Source organism: Aquila chrysaetos, chromosome 17 (assembly GCF_900496995.4).
Source record: "Aquila chrysaetos chrysaetos chromosome 17, bAquChr1.4, whole genome shotgun sequence".
Classification (NCBI taxonomy): domain Eukaryota; kingdom Metazoa; phylum Chordata; class Aves; order Accipitriformes; family Accipitridae; genus Aquila; species Aquila chrysaetos.
Window position 1 is genome coordinate 25,987,683 of NC_044020.1, and position 22,096 is coordinate 26,009,778.

At 45.6% G+C, this 22,096-nt stretch overlaps 1 protein-coding gene across 2 annotated transcripts in view; it reads left to right on the forward strand.

Annotated features, from left to right (window-relative positions):
• Positions 1-7,668: 7,668 nt before the first annotated feature.
• The window catches only part of LOC115352532 (zinc finger CCCH-type antiviral protein 1-like), a 30,725-nt gene continuing 16,297 nt past the window's right edge, over positions 7,669-22,096 (forward strand). The window contains exons 1-6 of one of the 2 annotated variants that reach the window (XM_030040862.2): positions 7,669-8,072; positions 12,339-12,471; positions 18,675-18,927; positions 19,037-19,153; positions 19,534-19,602; positions 21,420-21,521. In XM_030040862.2, the coding sequence (XP_029896722.1) occupies positions 7,780-8,072; positions 12,339-12,471; positions 18,675-18,927; positions 19,037-19,153; positions 19,534-19,602; positions 21,420-21,521 (967 nt within the window). In that variant the 5' untranslated portion in view covers positions 7,669-7,779. Of the gene's footprint in view, positions 8,073-12,338; positions 12,472-16,956; positions 18,079-18,674; positions 18,928-19,036; positions 19,154-19,533; positions 19,603-21,419; positions 21,522-22,096 lie in introns of those variants that run through there. The other variant, XM_041129505.1, reaches the window with a different exon arrangement.

The window sequence follows — 22,096 nt, forward strand, 5'->3', positions numbered from 1 at the left end:
GTTGGGCTGCTCCTTCAGCACCCTTGGACCCGTCTGCTCCGGTCCATGGAGTCCTGCACGTCCAAGTGGGTTAAGTGATCCCTAACTTCTTCTTCCTCTGCTGTGGGTACTGCTTCATGCCCATGGACTCTGATAAGAGGCTCGGGGACCTGGGAGACCTGAGGGCAAACCCTACCAGTGCAAACTGAGGCAAAAAAAAAGGCATTGAGAACCTCTGCCTTTTCCCTATTACTTTTCACTAGGTCTCCTTCCCCATTGACCAGTGTGTGCATACTCTTCTTGGCCTTCCTTTTGCTACCGGTGTCTTTACAGAAACCCTTCCTGCTGCCCTTCATCTCCCTCACTAGTTCCAGCTCCAGCTGAGCTTTGGCATTCATAACCACATTTCTACATGTTTGTATTACTCCCAAACAACCTGTCCCTGCTTCCAACTTCTGTGTGCTTCCTTTTTGTCTTTTGGCTCAGTCTGGAGCTCCACATTCACCCACACTGGCCTTCTGCCATGCCTGCTCGACTGTCCGCACACTGTCATGGACCATTCTTGGGCTCTGAGGAAGTTGTCCTTGATGACCAACCAGTTCTCCTGGGCTCCTTTGCCCTCCAGGGCATTTTCACATGGGATTCTGCCAAGCAGGTCCCTAAACAGGCCAAAATCTGCTCCTGGGATGTTCAGGGTTGTAATTCTGCTGTTTGTATCACTCACTGCTCTGAGGATCTTAAACTCCAGTCTCATGTTTGGTGCAGAAACAGTTGCTCTCAACCTTCACATCTCCAACTAGTTCTTCTGTGTTGGTGTACAGCAGGTGTATAGCCTTCTCTTTGGCTTCATACCTCGTCTTTCCCGAAAAGCTTCAATCCACCAGTTGCAGTGCTCCAGTCAGGCGAGCTATCCCACCGCGTCTCTGTAATCCTAAAGAGGTAAACTCTGCAATTACGCATGGACTTCTGACTCCTCCTGTTTGTTCCCCATGCTGCGTGCACTTGCGTAGAGGCATTACAGCTGAGCCTCAAACCGCACTGCTTCTACCGGGGAAGTGTGCTGTCCCCCAACCACGCTCACTCTGACCCTTGTCCCCTCACTTCTCTTCGGGTTGCGGTAACCTTGAGGTACAGTTGCTGCCATATGTTGATGCTTCCGAAGAAGACGAAAAATGCCACATAACAGAATGCATTTAGCTAGCTGAGCAGCAGGAAAACAATAAACTTCCCTGACACCTGCAGGTGGCTGCATGAAGCTCACAAGTGACACATTTATTTATTGATATCCTTATAGATATGTAACTGCAGGAAAACCAGCAATTGCCTACAAAGCCACAACCACCATTAACACTTTAAGCGTATTTGGAAGAGAGCTTCCATGTCAGCCAGGACAAGCGGGATTAGGGTTTGCCTTCCATTTTCTTTCCAGCTACTGTCCTAGATCACTTCCTAATCTGTCTTGGTAGCCATTGATCCCTTTGCTATGGTTAAGGGAAGACAGCTGGGGAGCTACAGAACAGCTACAGGGCAAAAGAGCGTTTGGGCTTCAGGCAAGACCCTTTTGCTAACGAAGAAAACCAATAGCAGAGGCTTGCTATAGGAGCCTATGCTCTTTGGAGTTAAACTGGACAGGATTGTCTGTGCCAGGACAGTCACGGGAGCTGTGTCCTGGGAACAGTGGTCTTCACTGCCAATACAGCTGTTTCTTCTGGTGCTTTCACCTACACATATTTCCATTCATGCTGCACTCATATCAATCTGTGTATTTCTGTTTAAAATCCCTATGCTGGTACAGGTTTAACACAGAGTCACAGCCAGCCTTATGAAAAGAGCTTATTTTTCCTCTGTAGAGAAGTAACTTCTCAGAAAAAAAAAAAATCTGCTAGGAATACTTTCACATTATGAAGTAAAACATCAGAGTGCCATTCTGGTTTTAAGGAAAGTAATTTCCCCAGCACAGATTTAAAACCCACATAAACAAGAGCCTCCACAGTAATCTCTGGAAGCTAAAACCAGTGCAATTATTTCTGGTAGAGGAAAACGTCTCATGCCAGAGGCAACAGTCCGAGAGAGGCGAGGCTGCTGCAGCTCCCTGTCCCCAGGTCCAACCAGTCGCAAGGCTGAAAATGTATTCCCGGCGGGGACACCCACACAGAGGGGACACGCACACACCACATAAGTACACATATATGTGGCTGGCCACACAAATCACAGACACTCAGAGTGCTCACATGAACATAATCAGCACCAACAGCCTCATCCTGCTCCCCTCTCTGGCTGAGCAGGATGGACGTCCGCTAGTGGGAAGATACATCTATCTATATATATATATGTACACACACACATATGTACAAGGTGGATCCTTCCAGTAACTGGGCTCAGACACTCAATCTGCCCAGTAGCTGCCCCTGGATCCCAGCCTCCCCAGTTGCTGGCACCTGGACATACAAGCCCCAAGGCACAGCCGTACTCCAGTTGCCAGTACAGACCATCACAGACATGCACAGGCGCGCACAGGGAGCTGGCCAGGACTTCCCAGGTCCCATCGCTGACGCCCCTGTGCTCTCGCCCCAGAGACAAACAGATCCCAGAGCTGGTCCCCAGAGATCCACTCCCCCCCAGCTCCCGGGCCACTTTACCTGTGCACCGGCTGGTCCGTCACATACTCATTCACACAACCGCCCTCACTCCAGTCGCTGGCTACCCCTTTATTTTCCCACACTTGTTCCTCCCCTAAATTTCTCATAATAATTTCATAATCTCTTGTGCGATCCCAAACTGTTTTTCCCCTGCATCCCTCCCCTTTTCCATCCTGCTCCTTTTCCTCCCCTCTGGACAGGTCCCTGCCCAGCCAGCCCCACACCCCAACCCACTCCAGCAAGGGACCTGCGCAGAGTCATGGTTACGATTTACGGTGCAGGCAGTGTCAGCCCCAGACCAGTCCCTGTGCTGGGGACGAGACCAGTCTGAACTGATTGCAGTTACTGGGTGTGTGCGGGGCAGGCATGTCAGGTGAGAAGAGACCTCCCACCAGATGAGCTTTTATCACATAACCTAACAGTTTCCAGAGAACAAAAAAATCAAAATTATTTTGAAATCCTCAGGCAAATGTATACGCAGCTGTTAGCTAATTCAGCAGACAGTACAGAACTGGGGGAGGGTGGGGTAAGAAATGGAGGAGGGACAAGAAAACAAAGGTCCCAGCATGTTCTGCAAAACGCTATTTGAAACAGCCTGGGGAAAACAGAACAAGAATAATAGTTGGTTGCATGGGAGAGAATAACTATAAGTTGAGCCAAAGCTGAGACCTGAAAGAGGGGTCTCAAGAAGTAGAACGGGGCTGACGATGACAGGAACTGAACTGGCCACATGCCAGAAAAGAGAGGAAGTCAGTTCGGCAGCATCATTCCCAGGGTGTTTCCGCATACTTTAGCCGTCTCCAGAGGGACAGAACTGCTGATGTGGTCAGAGCTAACAGGCAAGCCGGGCTGCGCAGGCTGTTTAGAGCAGGAATAGTCTCTTCCTCATGTACAGCAGAGCAGTTCCACAGGATTGAGCATAACAACATACTGCACGTTCGGACTGCAGATACATCAGGCAAGGCAAAATTTTTTTTCAAAATCCATCTGCCTCCAGTTAAGCTGCAGAAGCCGCGTTTTGGTATGCATTCATTTCACTCAATTGCCCCACTTTCATTCACATTCGTTCAATTTTTTCAACTTCGTTCACACTGTCAAACCCCACGCTCACAAGCACCGAGGTGCGTGTGCCCAGCGGGTCTGGCCGGGACCCATGCCTGCATGCAATGTAAGGGAAGATGGGCACCAACTATCACACCCTTATGGCATCTCTTGGGTTATTCTTCACTGGCAGTGGCAAACTGCCTTGGACGGGTTGTCACGACCCGGGCTGGACAGACCAGGGAGTGGTGTTGAGTTTGGAATTCCCTCAGGCTAAATTAAGGTGAAACGACACCAAATGATCAGTTAAACATTTTATTCATGGCAGAAGCAGCCTGAACTTGGGAGGCATTAACAGAAGGTGGCAGGGTTTCTCACAACAGGAATTGCCCTGAAACTACCTCAGTAAACCGTGTACTCCGTGGTAACCATATAGATCAACTCAGGGAAGGAGGAGAGCTCTCCCGTTGGGTCACCAGCTTCAGAGCGGACCCCTTGCTTTCTAGACTCCTTCTCAGAGAAGAGCCCAGGGGCGACTGGATCCACTCCTAGTGCCAGACTTGGTCAACGGTTTTGTGTCTTAAAGGGATGAGATGTAGGGATTATGAAAAAGGGAAGAGGAAGAGAGAGCAAGACAGAGAGAGAAAAAGGGAGAGAAAAGAGAAGGATTTCACTGGTCCTGGGTCCAGCATTGGTCCAGTCAACCAAGGGGTCCAGTCAGCGGAGGTGTGCAGTTCCGGAGGGCGATGGCACGTGGGGCTTCAGTTTGTGTCCTTCTGTTGCCTCCAGCCTTCAAAAGACTGATTAACAGATAAGAAGGCAATGATAGTTTAAAGAAAAAAAAAACCCTAAAACATAAGAAGTGTGGTATGTTTGCTAATCAAGGACTGTTTAGATTATGTTTACTCAAGGTAAAGCTTATCTAGTTTACGATTCTACTTACAATAGAGGATGCTTAAAGAGTCACAGACTTGCTAATTAAGGACATACATCCTCCTCTGAGGGGTTGGCAAGAGAAACAAAGACCCTGGCGTCCTGAGATGATGCATGACCATAAAAGGACAAAAGGAGTAGGGGTATTCTTCCCCAAACAACCACCGAAGGCCACTGACGACCACCGGAGACCCCGCACAGATGTAGAAGACTCTGGGATGATTGCTCAAGAGAACAACATGTCATTCCTGCTCAACATAATAAATATGCAATAGTTAGACGGAACATATGTATTTGATAGGTGTGGTGTTTTAACTGTGGTGTATAAGTATGGACTGAAAATCTCAGTAGGTGTGCTCACTTTGTGGAAATCTTCCACTTTGCACCCTGCACAGAATAAAGCAATGTCTCTTTTCTAAACACTTTGTGTGTTTTGGGAGTTACTTTCTGATCAGGTAACACTTTTATCATCTCCTTGCCCCTCCTTCAGGCGGGGACTCGAACTCATTAGGCTAATTAGGTGTCCTGCACCATTTGTGCTTTCAGAACCTTTGGGAAATGGGTCGGTGGTGATGCCGTGAAAAGCCAAAATCAGGACTCGATGCTTGCGGGTCGTTTGGAGAGTAACTTCTTGCCTGCAGACATGACCATTGTTTGATCTTTGGCCATGCACGGTGAGCTGCCCTGCTCAGCATATCAGAACAGCATATCAGAACACGGAGCTGTGCACCCTCGGGCACACCTATCCTGTTGCTGATGTCCTGTGCTGAGCTGTGCTGCTTGGCTTCTTTTCACCTGTGGTTCCTTGCTATGTAGGGTTGGTCGTTATGCAGAACTTGCCCCACCACAATGTTTGAGACATTAACTCCTTCAGTCTTTCACACGGGTCTTTTATGCCCAATAGTGGGTATGAAAGCTAGTGAGACCCAGCAGTTACTCTGGTGGCATCCTTGTGCTTTGGTCTGGCTACTTCTGCCTTCACACACTTCAGGCAACTTGTTTGCCCATTTTCTGTGTTTCTTCATTTTGAGTTTCTGAGGCTATGGTCTCCTTCCACTTGAACTAAAAGGAAAAGAAACGGCATTTGTGATGTGCTGTACCTTCCTGCTATGTCCAGCTGTCAGACGGTAGGGTCTTCTGCAGACAAGTTGTCTATGCTACAGAGTGCAGGTCTTCCTGGTTTGAGAGAAACAATGTTATTTCTCAATTTTACTGCCTTAAGCTGTGTCTTTGGTTATCAAGACAGGCCATTTTTTTAACCTTTGTTCTGCTGTTTCTTCTGGTGCTTACACACACCCATTTGCATTCATACTTCGCTCATACCAATCGGTATTTCAGTTTCAAGTCTCTGAAAGCTGATTCAGCTTGCTAAGGAGTCAGGTGAATACCAGAGCCAGGGTAAACAAGGAGATATTACAGCTGGAAGTAGAGGACAGCAGAGAGAAAGATGTACAGGGATTACATTTTTAGCAGCAGCAGGAAGTTACATCAACCCAGCCACTTTTTCAGTGGTTTCTAACTTTAAGCAAATGGCTTAATATTTAAGGCTGGAATCACTCACCACCCTGTGAAAATAATACCAATTTGGAACTGTTTGATACAGTGATCCCTTCTGCCTCACCCAGTTGTGCTGTTTCACATAAACCCCTTCCGTTTGTAGTTGGTAAGGAAGTCAAGTATTTGGGGCATTCATATTTGCAAAACATTATACCAACAAACAGAATAAATCCAGTAACATTTCTTTCTTTGCTTTCACTCAGGACTGATCCAAAACCCTTCTGAAGTATATTGAAGTGTAGAATAGAACACGCTTGCCAAGACTGTATTTGCAGCTTCTTTCTGTTTGCAGTCCTTCACTTCACTTTCCTGCTCCCTGCTGTTAACACTGTTCCAACAAAGTATCCAGTAAAGCTCCTCTGCCGGCATAGCTCCGATTTCTGAGTGGGTTAATGCACAAATGCATGTCTTCACTGGAACTGGCTGAAAAATAGGAGACAAATAAATGTAAGAAAATGACTGAAAGGTTTGCCTGATTAATGATTATTATCTACCATTTGGAGTTGGCAATACATTGTTGACTCACTGTTTGAATCACTTTCTACCTTAGCTATCAGTCTTGAAACTACAAGGTATGAATCTAAGTTGTACCATCCTTGGCAACCTGTTGACCACCTGAGAATGCATGTGTGTGTGCCTAGAACATAAACCAGCCCAGAGCTATCAATTTACTTTTCTAAAGCTGGAAGTGATGCAGGAAACTCCTCCTTCTACCTCTCCTTTTCTATTGCATTTTTAAAATCACTTCATTTGTTATGTATCATAGCAAGAGGGCAAATATGGGGAAATATACCCGGTGAAAAGATCCTTCCATAACCTTCCCTTCAACAAAGAAAGAGCAAAACCACAGACTGCGCCACCTTGGTCCCAGTCCTTGAGGCGGTTCTCTTTGCATGTCCCGAGCAGCGATCGCGACTGTGACCGTGCAGTTTCACGTGCCTTTCAAATCAGGCATTAGCGCCGGGCGACGCAGGCTGGCATTCACTTTATTTTCGAGATTAACTTCCAGATCCAGAGGGAGCAGCTGATACTTAACCGTTCCTTAAGCTTGCATCGCCGAAGAGTTTGAGCGCGAAAGCTCACCTCAAATGGACTGAGCGCTCAGCCCTCTCCCCGTCTTCCCGCTCCAGTATTTGCCGTGCTCCTCCCCAGTCCCGCAGACCCCCCCCCAAGCCCTGCTTCACCATGAGCGGGAACGGGTCACCTCTCTGCTTCACACCCCCTCACAGGGCGCCCGCAGCGTCCACCAGCAGCCGGCTGCCAACCTGGAAGAAAGACAAGTCGCGGCGTTTCGACACGAGTGCCAGAATCACTCGGGTACGCCGAGTTTTTCTCCTACGTCATGGGCTTAACGCTCTGCACTACCTTTGTGCTCCGTGCAGGCAGAGAGGGCAGAAGTTAGCGGCGAGGCGAGGCGAGGCGAGGCGAGGTGAGGAAACCCTTCGGCGGACGCCGGCGCCGCCGCTTTCCCGCCTCAGCCCTCAGCGCTCCCTCAGCCGCAGGCCCCGCCCACCGCCTTCGGTTTCGATTCCTCCCGAGCCCGCCCGGGCGGCGGCCGCCGAGTCCCGCCCCGCCTCCCGGGCTCGTCCCGTCCCGTCGCTTCGCGTCCGGCTGAGGCGAAGGGAGGACGATGAGCGACCCGGCGGTGTGCTGCTTCCTCACCAAGACCCTGTGCGCCCATGGCGGGCGGCTGGGGCTGCCGGAGCTCCGAGAGCGCATCGGTCTCTCGGCGCAGCAGCTGGAGGAGACGCTGTCGGCGGTGGGGCCCCAGCGGTTCCTGGTGCTGCGGGACGGCGGCGGCGGCGGCGCGGAGGTCCTGGCCGTGTCGGCCGTGCGGACCTGCGTCCGCAAGGAGTGCTGGGGCTGCGAGCGGCTGCACCTCTGCAAGCTCCACCTCATGGGAAGGTGCAACCTGGGGCCCAGGTGAGCGCCGGGGCGGGGGGGGGCACCCCCACACCCCCACACCCGAACCCCGCCGGGCCTCTCCCCGCAACCGGCCGCCCCCGGTTCTCCCGCTCACCGGGAAGCCCCTTCTGCCCCGGCTCCCCGCAGGAGGAGAGAGGCCCGGTGTCCGTCCCCCCCCGCCCCCGGGTACAGCCCCGTATCGGCGAAGGATGTTCTCGGTGTGCTTGCTAGGAGCCCCAAGCGAGCGCGGTCGGTTTCGGTTTTCGGAAGCCCGGTTTTCTTTGTGTCCTGGGTTCGGCTGGGATAAAGTTCGTTTTCGCAAGAAGGGACGCAAGCAGGATGGCTGACCCGAGGGGATATTCGATACCATGTGACGTCATGCTCGGTATAAACCGCGGGGGGGGGGGGGAAATCGCAGCTCGGGAACGGGCTGAGCATCGGGTTCCGAGCGGTGAGCAATGGTGCTGTGCATCACTCGCTTCATATTATCTTTTATGGGTAGTATCGGTATTGTTTCTTCCCTCCGCGTTGCCCTGTTGTACAGTCCTTATCTCAACCCGCAGGTTTTTACCTTTTTCTTCCTGCTCTCCTCCCTGTCCCACTGGGGCGGGGGGGAAGGAGCAGTGAGCACCCACATGGTGCTTAGTTGCCGGCTGGGCCTAAACCATGATGCTTTGTCAGTATGATGTGGGGGTTTTTTTTGGTTGGGTTTTTTTTTTTTTTTTTGGTGTTAAAGCCGCTTGCCTACCTATATTTCTCTAGTAAGAAAAAAGCAAAGCGCTAGTGTTGTCCCGAAATGGGGTTCCTCACCCGGTGCGCGAAGAGCCTATTACACACAGAGCTGAGATATTTATGTCATGTCTGCGCAGAGGCAGGTGCCAGGTGGTGACTCCACAGATCTAGCACACCTTGCTGAACACGCAGCAGGGTTTAAACGTTCAGAGCAACAGTTACCAGTACTTTTACAGTTCCACTTTGTCACCCTTGCTCCTGGTTCTCGAGAGCTTGGTCTCCACTTCCAAGCCGCGGCATCCTCCTTTTTTACTGCTCGTGTTCAGTGAGTGTCCTGGTTTCAGCTGGGATAGAGTTAATTGTCTTCCTAGTAGCTGGTACAGTGCTATGTTTTTGAGTTTGGTATGAGAAGAATGTTGATAACACACTGATGTTTTCAGTTGTTGCTAAGTAGTGTTTTGTCTGAAGTCAAGGATTTTTCAGCTTCTGATGCCCAGCCAGCAAGAAGGCTGGAGGGGCACAGAAGCTGGGAGGGGACGCAGCCAGGGCAGCTGACCCAAACCGGCCAAAGGGGTATTCCATACCATGGGACGTCATGCCCAGTATATAAACTGGGGGGAGTGGGGGTGGAGGGAGTGCCACTCAGGGACTAACTGGGTGTCAGTCGGCGGGTGGTGAGCAATTGCATTGTACATCACTTGTATATTCCAATCCTTTTATTATTACTATTGTCATTTTATTAGTGTTACCATTATCATTATTAGTTTCCTTTTTTTCTGTTCTATTAAACTGTTCCTATCTCAACCCATGAGTTTTACTTTTTTTTTTTTTTTCCAGATTCCCTCCCCCAGGCCGCTGGGTGGGGGGGAAGTGAGCGAGCTGCTCTGTGGTGCTTAGTTGCTGGCTGGGGTTAAACCACAACAGTGAGGAAGGGGCTTCTGTTGGTAGGGGGCTTTCCCTACCCAAGGATGGGGTTTTTACTGTTAATTAGGATAGTTCACTCAAAGTTCAAGTAGCTGAACTTGATTTTATCAGTAGTAGAGTACCCCTTGTGCTTATCTGGGTGCTCCTGTATGTCAGGGCTCCTTTACTCCTTACAGAGGTGAAGTAGCATTCTTTTTTTATTTCTTGCATATCTCCAACATTATCATGCTGTCTGGTTTCCTTCTGGAAAGTTATGAGCGTTTAATTTTGCTGCAAGTCACTGCTCCACATACAGCCGTTTCTCTGAGAAGCAGTGTTTAATTTCCCATGTACATCAGTCCCGTTCTCTGGACATACAGAGAACTCGTAGGAAGGCTAGGCCCGGCAGCTTCTCTAGGCACAGACTGGCCAAAGGGAGTACCTAGATTAAAAAAATAACGATAAAGGAGGCAAAAAAACAAATGTAGAAGTGAAAACCAGAAGCTTTTCAGTGACAATCAACGGCAGCAGTGAGCTCTGTTGGAAGAATTCACAGTTTAAGCCCCGAAGCCGCAGGTCTTGCGCTGTTGCAGTGTTAATAAAATGCTGATACCCCACCAGATTCTTCCTCTTCTGCCCCAGCAAAATAGCTCGCTCTGCGCTTGGGTCTGAAAAACATGGAGGGGAAAGGCCACATCTATCTCAGGTCCTAGCAAAGTATTAGGACACTAGGATTTTCTCACTGTTTCTCTCTTTACTGACGGTACGATAAGCTTCCATGTTATTCACTGTTAGAAATACCTTAAAATGCATGTAGGCACTTGTGCTGGATGACTCCATGTGAACTAAAATGTGCAATGAGGTGATTCCCTTTGTAATGACAAACGATTCTGTCCTCTCAATAGCACTAAGTATTTAAAATCACCTTTGTATAGGCTAATAATTAATAATTATTTTATAATAATTTTATAATGATATAATTGCTATATATTACATTATTGTTGTATTATAATATATAATATAATTATTATATAATTATTATATACTCAATGAGTATGCCTTTTGTGGGAGGGAGGTTGATTAAAATGAAGGGGCAGAAATACTGCTAGGTGGACCACATGGATCAAGACAATATTTTTTAACTGATAAGATAAAATCTAGCCTTGCTTCCAGATCTTGCATCTTTTTTGTTTTAGAATCTCTGGAAAGATAAAGTGTCTGTGCAAGTTACTGGGGTCTTCCTATTTAGTGGAATCAGGATTTTAGTCCAGTTAAACCTGTTTTTAACTTGTGTCTGGCAAGTAACTTTTCACTGCTTTTTTTTCTAAATGTGTTATTAAACTCAGCTGATTAGTTATCATTGTATTTGTGGACTGTTTCAACCTTTGACTTAGAAATACATGCTCAACTGATGTAGATCACTGTGTGCCTGTTGGTGGAATCTGAAGTTAACTGTGGAGGAATGCTGGTGGTGGCTCCCACCTCAAATACTCTGTAGCTCACCTACCTTCATAGCCATTAATCAAGTGCCTACAGAATCTAATATCCTTAGGATATTGTTTCTCAGGAGCAAAGATGGCACACTTCTGCCCTTCAGACTTTGCATTCTTGTTTATTTGCTTACAAAGCACTGTGTCCAACAGGTAGCAGGGGGTCGGGGCGAAATGACTACACAAGGGCCTGTACAGAAGGATTGGATCAGACACAGCATGAGGTAAAAAAGCTTTCACAAGGGGAGTTTCAGGAGTTAACTAGAGGTGAAAGGGATAAGGGGAGCAGAGACCTGAGTCTGATAGATTAACAGGTACTTTTATTGGTTGAGTACCTCTAGTCTTAAGGCTGTATCAAATCATGCTTTTGAAGAGCAAGATGTAAGGAAGCTGTATTTTGCTGCGTTGATTCATGCACAGGTTGACTATGTTTCTCCTCTTATTATTTATTTGCAGTATCTTTTCAAATAGATGCAAAAAAAATTGCAATCTCTCTAGTTCATACTCGCTTCAGACATTTTTCTTGGGTTAGTGGCACCAGCGTCTTTGCTATTGTCATTTAATTGCTTTTTTATCCAAAACTCAGAAGTTAATGAACTTGGGGTTTTAGGTCTGGTTTGTTTTCTTTTGTTTAAACTTCCCTGCCAGTAAAGATAACAAATTGTGTTGTTTTCAGCTTCATTATCTCTCTGTTTTGTGCTCTCAGATTCTTGCATCTTTTTTTACATTCCATCTCTGGGGCAAAAACCTTTTACGTTCACAAAATCAAGGGTGCTGCAACTTTCACCGTTATTGATGTATTCCTCTAAAATTAGCTTTCCCTCTAGCTGTTCTGGTCGTGTCACTTGACTTGCCTCTTACTGGAGGGGAAGGAAGTGTGGGGTAGTCAGACTTGGCTTCAAATCTGTGCTGCTAGCTTTCTTAAAAGTGGTCTGGCCACATTAATGTTTAAAATGGGGATAATAATGCTACTGTATTTCACAGAGTTATTATGCTGTTTGGTCCATTTTCTAGCTAATTACAGAGATGTTCACCGGGACTTTTGCCAAACTACCTTTCTCCCCATGGCTTTTCTCAAGTTGCATGTTATCTGAGGTACTTCTTTAAATCAACTTGACAGAAGATGTAAACATTGATATTTCTGTGTATTTTCTTGCAGATCTTGTAAGTACTTGCACGACATCATCAATGCGGAGAACAAAAAAGTTCTAAAGACCCATGAGTTGTCTGGCCTTAATGAGGATGAGCTGCGAGTCCTGCTTCTCCAGAATGACCCTTTCCTCCTCCCTGATGTGAGTTGTACTGATTTCTTAAGAGAAGCTTTTGTTAATGAGGAATGGGAGAGGGCGAGTGAGAATATGGAGTTCTGATCTCAACTTCAAGCTGTTAAGATATGTAACAGTAGTCTGAAGTTTAGTCTGAATGAAGTATGAATGGGAACGGCTGTGTGTGAAAGCACCAGAAGAAACAATATAGAGCCAGAGTTGTGAAAGTGCTGTGTACTTATAACCAAAAAAATAACAGCAATAAAACTGTTAAACACTGAGAATTGAGTTGCTTACATAAATACCAGAAGGCTTGCACCTGGATAAGTCCATGTCATCTCTGACTTGTCAGCAGAAGACCTGCTGTCTGACAGCAGGCAGTGGACAGCAAGGCTACAGCCTGTTTTGCGTGCCATTCCTGTTATCCCAACAGGATAGCCATAAAGTTAGTCAAAACAAGCGAATAAAAAAAGTCAGCAACTTCACCAGAGATTTACAGACATTGAGGTAAGCAAGGCGTAGGTGAAAGATCACAACAGTTGTACATGCTTACAGGATAAAAGGCCTGACAAAAAACCAGTTTGTTGGCTCTTCTCCAAGAGATGATGGAGACTTGGAAGCAGGGCCCCTTTCCTTTTCCAGCCTATGTAGGTGTCGTGGTTTAACCCCAGCCACCAACTAAGCACCATGCAGCTGCTTGCTCACTCCTCCCTCCCCCTGGTGGCATCGGGAAGAGAATCAGAAAAAAAAAAAAAGTAAAACTCATAGATTGAGATAAGAACAGTTTAATAATTGAAATAAAATATAATATAATAATAATAATAGTAGTAGTAATGAAAAGCAAGATAACAATAGGAGGGAGAAACAGAACCCAAGAAAGACAAGTGATGCACAATGCAATTGCTCGCCACCCGCTGACTGATGCCCAGCTAGCCCTCAAGCAGCGATGGGATCCCCCCAGCCAATTCCATCCAGTTTATATGCTGAGCATGATGTTCTGTGGTATGGAATATCCCTTTGGCTAGTTCGAGTCAGCTGTCCAGGCTATGCTCCCTCCCAGCTTCTTGTCTACCTCCTCCCTGGTTTGTGTCCTTGGCTTAGGATAAGCACTACTTAGCAACAACTAAAACATCAGTGTGTTATCAACATTATTCTGGTGCTAATGCCAAAACACAGCACTGTACCAGCTACTAGGAAGAAAATTAACTCTATCCCTGCTGAAATCAGGACAGTAGGCCTGCACATTTTGGTTCTTGAGGGTAAGAAAAATCTGTAAGAAAATGACCAAGTGACTGCAGTCAGTTTTGTGTAAAATCTGCCCCTTCCAAAGTGCACTGAGTTTTTGCACACTAATTTTCTATGAGGCAGCCTTTGTCTTGTTTGTATGCAAGTCACTGATTTTGTTAAATTAGGCTGAACAATCCATTCTGGTTCTGCATGTGTGTATAAGGGCAATGATATCTTCAAGATACGGCTGTTTCAAAGCCATGAATATTCTGTTCTGGCTACAGCTGGTTAAGAAATTACCAGAGTACTGCCTGTTACCCTTGTCTTTTGGAGTTTATAATCGCCACAGATCTGTTGGCATAACAATTCTATTGTTTTCTTATTCCCTGCTGCGACAGTGCTGGGCTTTGACAAAATAGATTTTTTTTTTTTTTTTTAAGTGTTTTAAAATATGTTGTGCTGGCAGATTCAAGTAGTATGGTGGTGATGAGCGAGGAGGGTTAATAATATCTTTGTCCCGCTCAGCTGTATCTAAAACTTAAGTGTTTCTTGTTTAATTACTCCCAATAATGAGCAGATACCAACCGTCATTGACTGGTATTACTCTTAAGCTCTTATCTATAGATCTGTTCAGCCCTCACTGCTGGCAGGCATCATTAATTAGCTCTAATCAAGCACCTTAACTCCTATTATGGAGTAACATAGCAGAAACAACAGAAAACAGTGATTTATGCAGGCCATTTATAAACGTGAGAGCTGGGGAGAGGGGTGTGAAAGCTGACTTGGCTGTTTCTTGCTTAGAAATGCCGACTGGCTGTGTGCTGACAAATAGCATGTATGAAGTTCTCAAGCAAGAGGAAACTTTGGTCTTTTGTGACCCGAACTGGGGTCCAGGGTGAGAAAAACACAACAGCACTCCCAAATCAGGGGTTTTTACACTTTCTCTCACCTTCTTTCTGGCTCTCCTTTTTTTTGTTTCTTGGCAAATGCAAGGGGCAGTGTGCTTTCTTGATGTAGCTAAACAGTGGATTCCTTATTTAGCTGAGGCAGCACTTTGTTCTGGTTTGGTAGTTTATTCTGATGCTCCCGTGTAAAAATTTCATCATGCATACTAATATTATCTTTTAATGCATCTTCCTCTAGATACCCTACAAAATTGCTCTCAACCAGATTCAGTGTCTAAATCTCTGGGAGCTTCACTTTGTAAATTAAGTGGCTGGTATCTCCACTACCCTAAAGTGACATTTTGTGTAATGGGTGCCCCAGACAAAATGTTTGTATTTTTAGTACCCTCTCAGCTTTTACCCAGTTCTGTATTTTAGTTGCTTTTTTTTTTTTTTTTTTTTTGGTACTCTCTTGAGCAGGAAAATGGAAGCACAAAAGCAATTCCTGTGCTCTGGCCCCCCAAACCAGTGTCTGACATAAGTCTTATGCTTTTTTTGATATTTCTTAAACCAGCTTCAGGCTGTGTGACAAACTATCCTCTCTGCTTCTGGTTTTGATTAGTGGTGTTCCTGGAGGAGAAAGTTTCTAGAAAGGAGAGGATATTAAAGTTAAGGGGGAAAGTCTGGGTTGCGGAAAGACCTATTAAGGAAGCAGTGATTTTAAGTTTTTCTAGAAACACCCAGACAACTATATTATTCCTTCCAACCAAGGGACTACTGTACAATTTTGTATCATAGCCCTTAGTTTGTGCTTGATTGTCTGTCTCTGGTGGGTGTTGGACTAACTGTTTCCAGCTCAGTAACTTGAACAGTTATCTCCACTTAGAGGGTGGAAAAACAAATTGCATGTTTAAAGCCTTAACTCACTATTCTTGTTAGGTAGGCACTTAGATAAGCCATGTACGTTTTAGATGAAGGTAACACTTTGAGTGGTATCAGGCCCCCAAGACAGAGCAACATTCTTCAACTGAGGAAGACCCTCCCTTGGCAGTGATGTAAGATTTGAGTTCTTTAGTGACTGAAGTTGCAAAACATCTCCACAAGACTGTTTGTTATTACCTAGCACTTGCATTTGGTCTTGATACATAGATCTTAGAGGGCTCTGTAGTCGATAAGCCTTTCTGCATTCTCCTTGGACAAAGTTGGGACAATGAAGGAGAGAAAAATGAAGTGACTTACCCAAAATTCTGGAGTCAGTGAATAATTGCTTTGCGTTGGCAGGTGCAGGTACTTTTGAATCTCACTAAGAAAGGCACATGATGCTTAAGATAAATAGCTTGTTATTACTAAAGGTTATAATGAGAATAAATATTAGGTGTCCCTTCTGATGTCATGGGAACCCACAACAATACAGCATCAGACAGAACTATCCGGTAGGACCATGGCTTGCTGTGCAGAATTCCCATCCATGTTGAGGTTCAGCACCCTTGCTGTTCTTCACATCTTTATAATTTTTTTTTTTTTTTGGGGGGGGGGGAACAACCCCCCCCAAAACTCCTCCAAAAAACCCCAAAGCTATTGGTCTTCTATCCATATAAAACTGAACATTCTAGATGGTACACCGAGGTTCACTGAGAGCATTATGCTCTTATGCATCTCTATAGGAACAAGCTCTTACAAACAGTACATGCAGGTTGTATTGTTAAAGGCAGTTCATGCTAATGGCATGGTATGTGCTTTCATTATGTGGCTGTCACTAATGATAATGTATGGGCCCCTGCAACCGAGGCCTACAGGTAAACTGGAAGTCGCTGTCTTCTCATTATGTTTTTCACAGTGGCCTGCTACATGAGCTGAAAATAGGTCCAAAATTAATTTTCCAAAATTTATTTTCCTAATACAAAAGAGTGATTAAGCTACTGGAAGAGGAGTTCAGCAAAGTGCCACTCAGATGATGAAGGGACTGGAGCATCTGTCACATGAGGACAGGCTGAGAGAGCTGGCTCTGTTTAGCCTGGAGAAGTGAAGGCTCGGGGATCTCATCAATGTTGACAAACACCTGAAGGGGAACGTGTAAAGAGGACAGAGCCAGGCTCTTCTCAATGATGCCTGGGACTAGAGATGATGGGCACAAACTGAAACACAGGACGCTCCCTCTGAACATCAGGAAATGCTTTTTTACTGTGAGGGTGACTGAGCAGTGGCACAGGTTGCCCAGAGAGGTTGTGGAGTCTCCGTCCCTTGGGAGTATTCAAAAGCCGCCTGGACACAGTCCTGGACAAGCAGCTGTAGGTGGGCCTGCAGGGGAATCTCTGCTCGGGCACCTGGAGCACCTCTTCCCCTTCCTTCTTGTTACCTTGGTGTCTGCAGGGCTGTTTCTCACACTTTCCCCACCCACTCCCCCTCACTACTGTGTAGCGTTTTTCCCTTTCCTAAATATGTTTTCCCAGAGGTGCCACCAGCTTGGCCGATGGGCTCAGCCATGTCCTGCAGTGGGTCTGTTGGAGCCGGCCGTGTCCGGCATGAGGCAGCACCTGGCTTCTTATCACAGAGGCCACCCCTGTCTGCCAGCACCTTCCATGGGTACCCAACAGATTGTAGCACCACTGATAGCATTTTGTGATGCAGTTAAGCTTAAATATATAAATAATAGTCATAATTGCAAGGGGTAAATGGAAAGTTGTGATACGGTTGCACAAACAGGGTGCAGGAAAACATGTAGAAGTAAAACCTGCAAGATATCTGATAGAACTAAAATCCTGCAGAGCACGCAGGAAGGCTATGTGATGGAAGCAGAATAATCCAGTAGAACAAGCAAAACTAGAACAAGTCCAGATCCCAAAAATAAGATGTCAAAAGCAAATGAGAGCATTCTTTGGGGTGTTAAGGGCAGAAAAGCAAGAAGCACCCACAATGAGAGAGGGAAGATGGGGAAGAAAAAAGACAACCCCCTTCGGTTTCTGCTTCTCTCGGAGGCTAAGAATCATCAAGGATAGTAGCCATCAGTGCTCACTGAAATTATATCAGTTCCATGGCTTTGTATGCTCCCACCTAATTTAGAGTAAGTTTGTGAAGGCTAATTGTTCTGTACATGATACTGACAGATAGCGACGATGAACTCACCTTTGGCAATGGGTATCATTAGTGAATATGAATCCAGTAAAGTGTTGTTTTGCAATTGAAACTGGCCTGATGTTTCAGTCTTTTTAACACTGCCATCCCAGCAATCTTTAATTCCCTAGTTGACACGTAAATCTATATATATTCAATAGCAACACAGCATAAAACCTGTTCCTGTTGCTTGGAACAGGGTTTGGGAGAGGATCTGTGACAGTTCTGGTGCGATGTTGAGGCAGCCTGCCAGGCAGCTGTGTGTCCTCCTCAAAGCAGGTTCCTTGTTACGGGCTGCCGCTCTGTGCTGCAGGAGCAGAAGTGTTGCTGTGGTGCTTGGTGGACAATATGAAGGAGTTTTTGGTGTGTGATTTGTTCCCTGGGTCCAATGCACTGCATATCTCTTTTTTTGGTGAGTAGAGGAATAAAGAAGTGTGTTGCTTTTTCCGTATGTACTCTAATCTCAAAGCGTTCTTCATACCATTTTTAGATGCCCAAATCTTCAATGCGGAATGAGCTTTACAAATAAGAAGTGCAAATGCAGTTTCAGCTCCATGAAATAATACCTTATTTGACACAATATACATGTTTTTATGGAGACACTAGTTCTTTGCTCTTTGTTATGGTTTTGGTTTGAGTTGTTGTTGGTTTTGTTTCTGTTTTTCTCTTTTTTTAATAGAATAACTGTAAAACATTCAGTTGTTATGCAACTGTCTTGCTTAGGAGTGCCAAAAATGAATGCTTGTTAGATTGGCTTTTCTTTTTCTTGGAAAAAAAACTCTGCACAACTTCAAAATTGAAAATGCATGAGTCAGCTGAAAATGCTGGCTCTTCTGTGCAAGAAATTGGAATTAAAGAAGTCCAGATTAAAGAAGTCACAATGAACACATGCCTTTTAGTCACCGTTTTTCTGCTGTTAAAGCTGCATGCCTATAGAACAAAGAAAAAAATTACTGATTTTAATGTGCTTTTCCATTTCGTGTTGTATCTATCCCTCCCCACTTCTAGGTCTGCCAGTTTTACAACAGAAAAGATAACACCTGCAGCCAGCAAAACAACTGCAACAGGCTTCATATTTGTCGACACTTTCTCCAAGGGGAATGTAGATTTGTTCCATGCAAGAGGTCCCATAACCTCTTGGATACTCATGCATTGAGAGTGTTGGAAACTGGAGGTGTCGATAGGAATATAGCTTCAAACATCCAAGCTATATGTGATCACAAGCATGTGGAATTCAACAAGGAACTCAAGAAGGGGAAGAGTAAGTTGTAAGAAACACTGTTTAAATAGGATTCTGAGTTTGATAAGAGGTAGAAGCTGTTCCTGGCTTACCTCACAGCTAAACCCCATCATCCTTTCTATGCTTTCAGTACACAATTACAAACCAAGAGAAAATCCATTGAAAAAAACGACAGTTAGCAGTGTTAAAGATTCGATGATGCATTTGCAGACAGTGGACTCCACACTGCATGTGCCACCTTCAGAAGGTAAATATCTAGATAAGTACCAACAGCTTCCATGTGGAACCAGCTTTCCTATTTCCTCTCTTACAACATGTATATATCTTTTCCCCTTCTGCCATTGATCTGCTTTCAGGAATGGAGTAACTCATGGCTGAGTCATGTGGAAGGGAGAGCTGCATTACTGTTGTCTAAAATGCTGCATGCAGAATTGCTATTGAGTGTGTGCCGGTAACAGTGACTAGCTGGGATTTGTAACTGTTACTGCTGATCTTTTGTATCAGCAGTGGAGTACCAGTGGAAAATTACATGTGTGATGGACATAATCCTCAACACACAAATTGGGATGTTGCCAGCTAGCTGAAGTTTTGGTCTAGCAGTGCTGTTCATTCAGTCTTTTCATGCAGGTCCCAGTAGCAATGTACCTGGTCAGAGCCAACACCAGTTGCCAACAGGAGCTGGAAATAAAGACAAAGGTATGGATTGTTTCTAACCCTCCAGTCTTGAGATCAGTTGTTGTCACTGGGATTTGGTTTCATACAGCCCTAGAGCTCCCTGTGGCAGTTGGAGTGCAGTTTATGTGCTTACCCTACCATATGCTGAAAGCCATAGTACCAGACGGCCTGCAGAGGAATGTTGAGATTTCTGCCCAAGCATTGTGCAGCACAATGGGGAGTAGTCTGGGATTGATCTCTGTACTGTTCTGGACACATTGCTTCCTTCCTGGGAAGGAGATAGAGTTGTATCCATGCATGTAATACCTCTCCTTGCCTTCTGTCCCCAGGGAATAGATATAGCTTTGTCAGTAGAGCAGTTGTCTTGCTATTCACTCACTGGAAGGTATATCAACTCGTAAATCTCCTGTCCTCCTGGGCAGAAGGGCCTTAGCTTTAAAGCCTGTCAGAGTCCAATACTCTCTGAACAGGTTCTTTTAGATATTCCACGCATGGAGGGTATAATGTTTAATATCAAATTTACTTATTTGAAGATAGTTGATGTTACCTCAGTGTTGTGGGTTAACCACGGTGGGCAGCTAGGCGCCACACAGCCACTTGCTCACTTCCCCTGACCCCCAGTGGGACAGGGGAAGAGGAGAGAAAGAATAAAAGCAAGAAAACTTGAGGGCCAAGATGGGTTGGGAGCAGGGGCGGGAAGCAAAGGGTAAGTGGAAGAAGAAAGAAGAAAACAAAGCAAAACAAGTGATGCAAAGGCAGTCATTCACCACCTCCCATGAACAGGCTGAAGCCCAGCCAGTTCCTGAGCAAAAGGTAGCTAACCCTCCTAAACTTTTATTGCTGAGCATAATGTTATGTGGCATGGACTATATCTTCGGTTAGTTTGGGTCCTCTGCCCGTTGTGTCCCCTCCCAACCTATTGTGCACCCCCAGTCTATTCATTGGAGGGGCAGAGAGAGAAACAGAGAAGGCCTTGAAGCAGTGCAAACACTGTTGAGCAAAAGCTAGGGCATCACTGTGTTATCAGCATTGTTTTGGTCAAAAATGTAAAACACAGCATCATATGAGCAGCTATGAAGAAAATTAACTCTATCCTAGCCAGGCCCAGTACAATGAGATTTCTGATGTAGCAGAGTGATGCAAAGTACACTGGAAACAAAATAGAAATGTTAAGTTACTCTTGCCAAAATATAGCAATTGCAATACACCGTTCAATCAGAATACCAATGTGATTCCCATTACAGGTCTGTGTAATATGCTCACCGCCACGATGCTGGGTGTCCCCAGTCCCCAGGAAGGAATACGTGTGTTGAAGCCAGCTCAAACCCGTTGCTCTCTTTGAAATTCTTTTGTTAGCTGTTTAGTTCTTATACCCTTGTGTTGACCTGAGCCCTGCATTCACTGCCCCCATGCTGGTCTGGCTAACTGTGGAGAAATGTTTATACCACCGGTTGATCCACTCAGCTGACATAGCCAGTTATCTACAGCAGAGGCCACCCTCTGGTCCCCTTTGTGTTGAGACCAAGTCAGCTTCTTTGCAACAGCCATGGTCGGTCACAGCCCGCATTACTCTCTGAGCTTCACGGGCACATTGCCCTTGGCCTTTGCCCTTGGCCATCTCCACTGAGCCTTCTTCCATTGTAGGGGTTATTGGTCAGTCACAAAGCCCTAAATCATGCAGTGGGCTGTACAGGGGATAGTCAGATCGTGAAAGTGCTTGACTTGGCTACTGCAGTCAACTCCTTGTTATTTCTGGGATGAAATACCAAATGCCATGTCTTTCTTTTAAAGTTGTATTTTAGTAGGGCCAATAAGGACTCATGTGTTCCTTCCCATAGATAAGAAAGACGATTCCTCTGCTAAAGCTTCAAAGGATAACAAACAAGATAAGTGTGATGAGATATGTGTGTTCTATGTCTGGAAGTACTGCAGACATAAAGGTAAGCTTTACAAAAAGTAATGTTATCTTCAGAGAGCAGGGTCTGCAGAGGCACTCCCTGCTCAATGGCTCAGGCTAGTGGTGGCATATAGAGTGGCAGTGGCAATTGTGCCTTTTCGCTCATTTGCTTTGTTTCCAAGTTACTAATAAACACCGTCAGAATTACAAACATAATCAGAGGAAAGTCAAGTGGATACACTTAAACCCTTTCTCCTCTAGATGATCCATCTATGGCCTATTTCAACCTTTTTGATGGGGGCAAGCTTTGGGTATGTTTCTGTGGCAAAAACCCTTCAAGTGTTAAATGTTACACTTTCTGTAACTATTAGATCAATTTAAGAGCTGGCCTTATGCTGTCATCATTGACAACTGGTAACAATATGTCATCCTTTGTTCTTGCTGTATCCTATGTACATCAGACAATAGCCATATTCTCCCCCATTAAGTCCTTTAAAAAGTGATCTGAGCTGTTAAAATGTCTTAAGAAAACAAAGCAGTTGTACCAGCTAAGCTAAAGATAAATCTAGTCCATCATCTGTCTGGCAGTGGCCAATAACAGAGGTCTGGGGGAAAAAT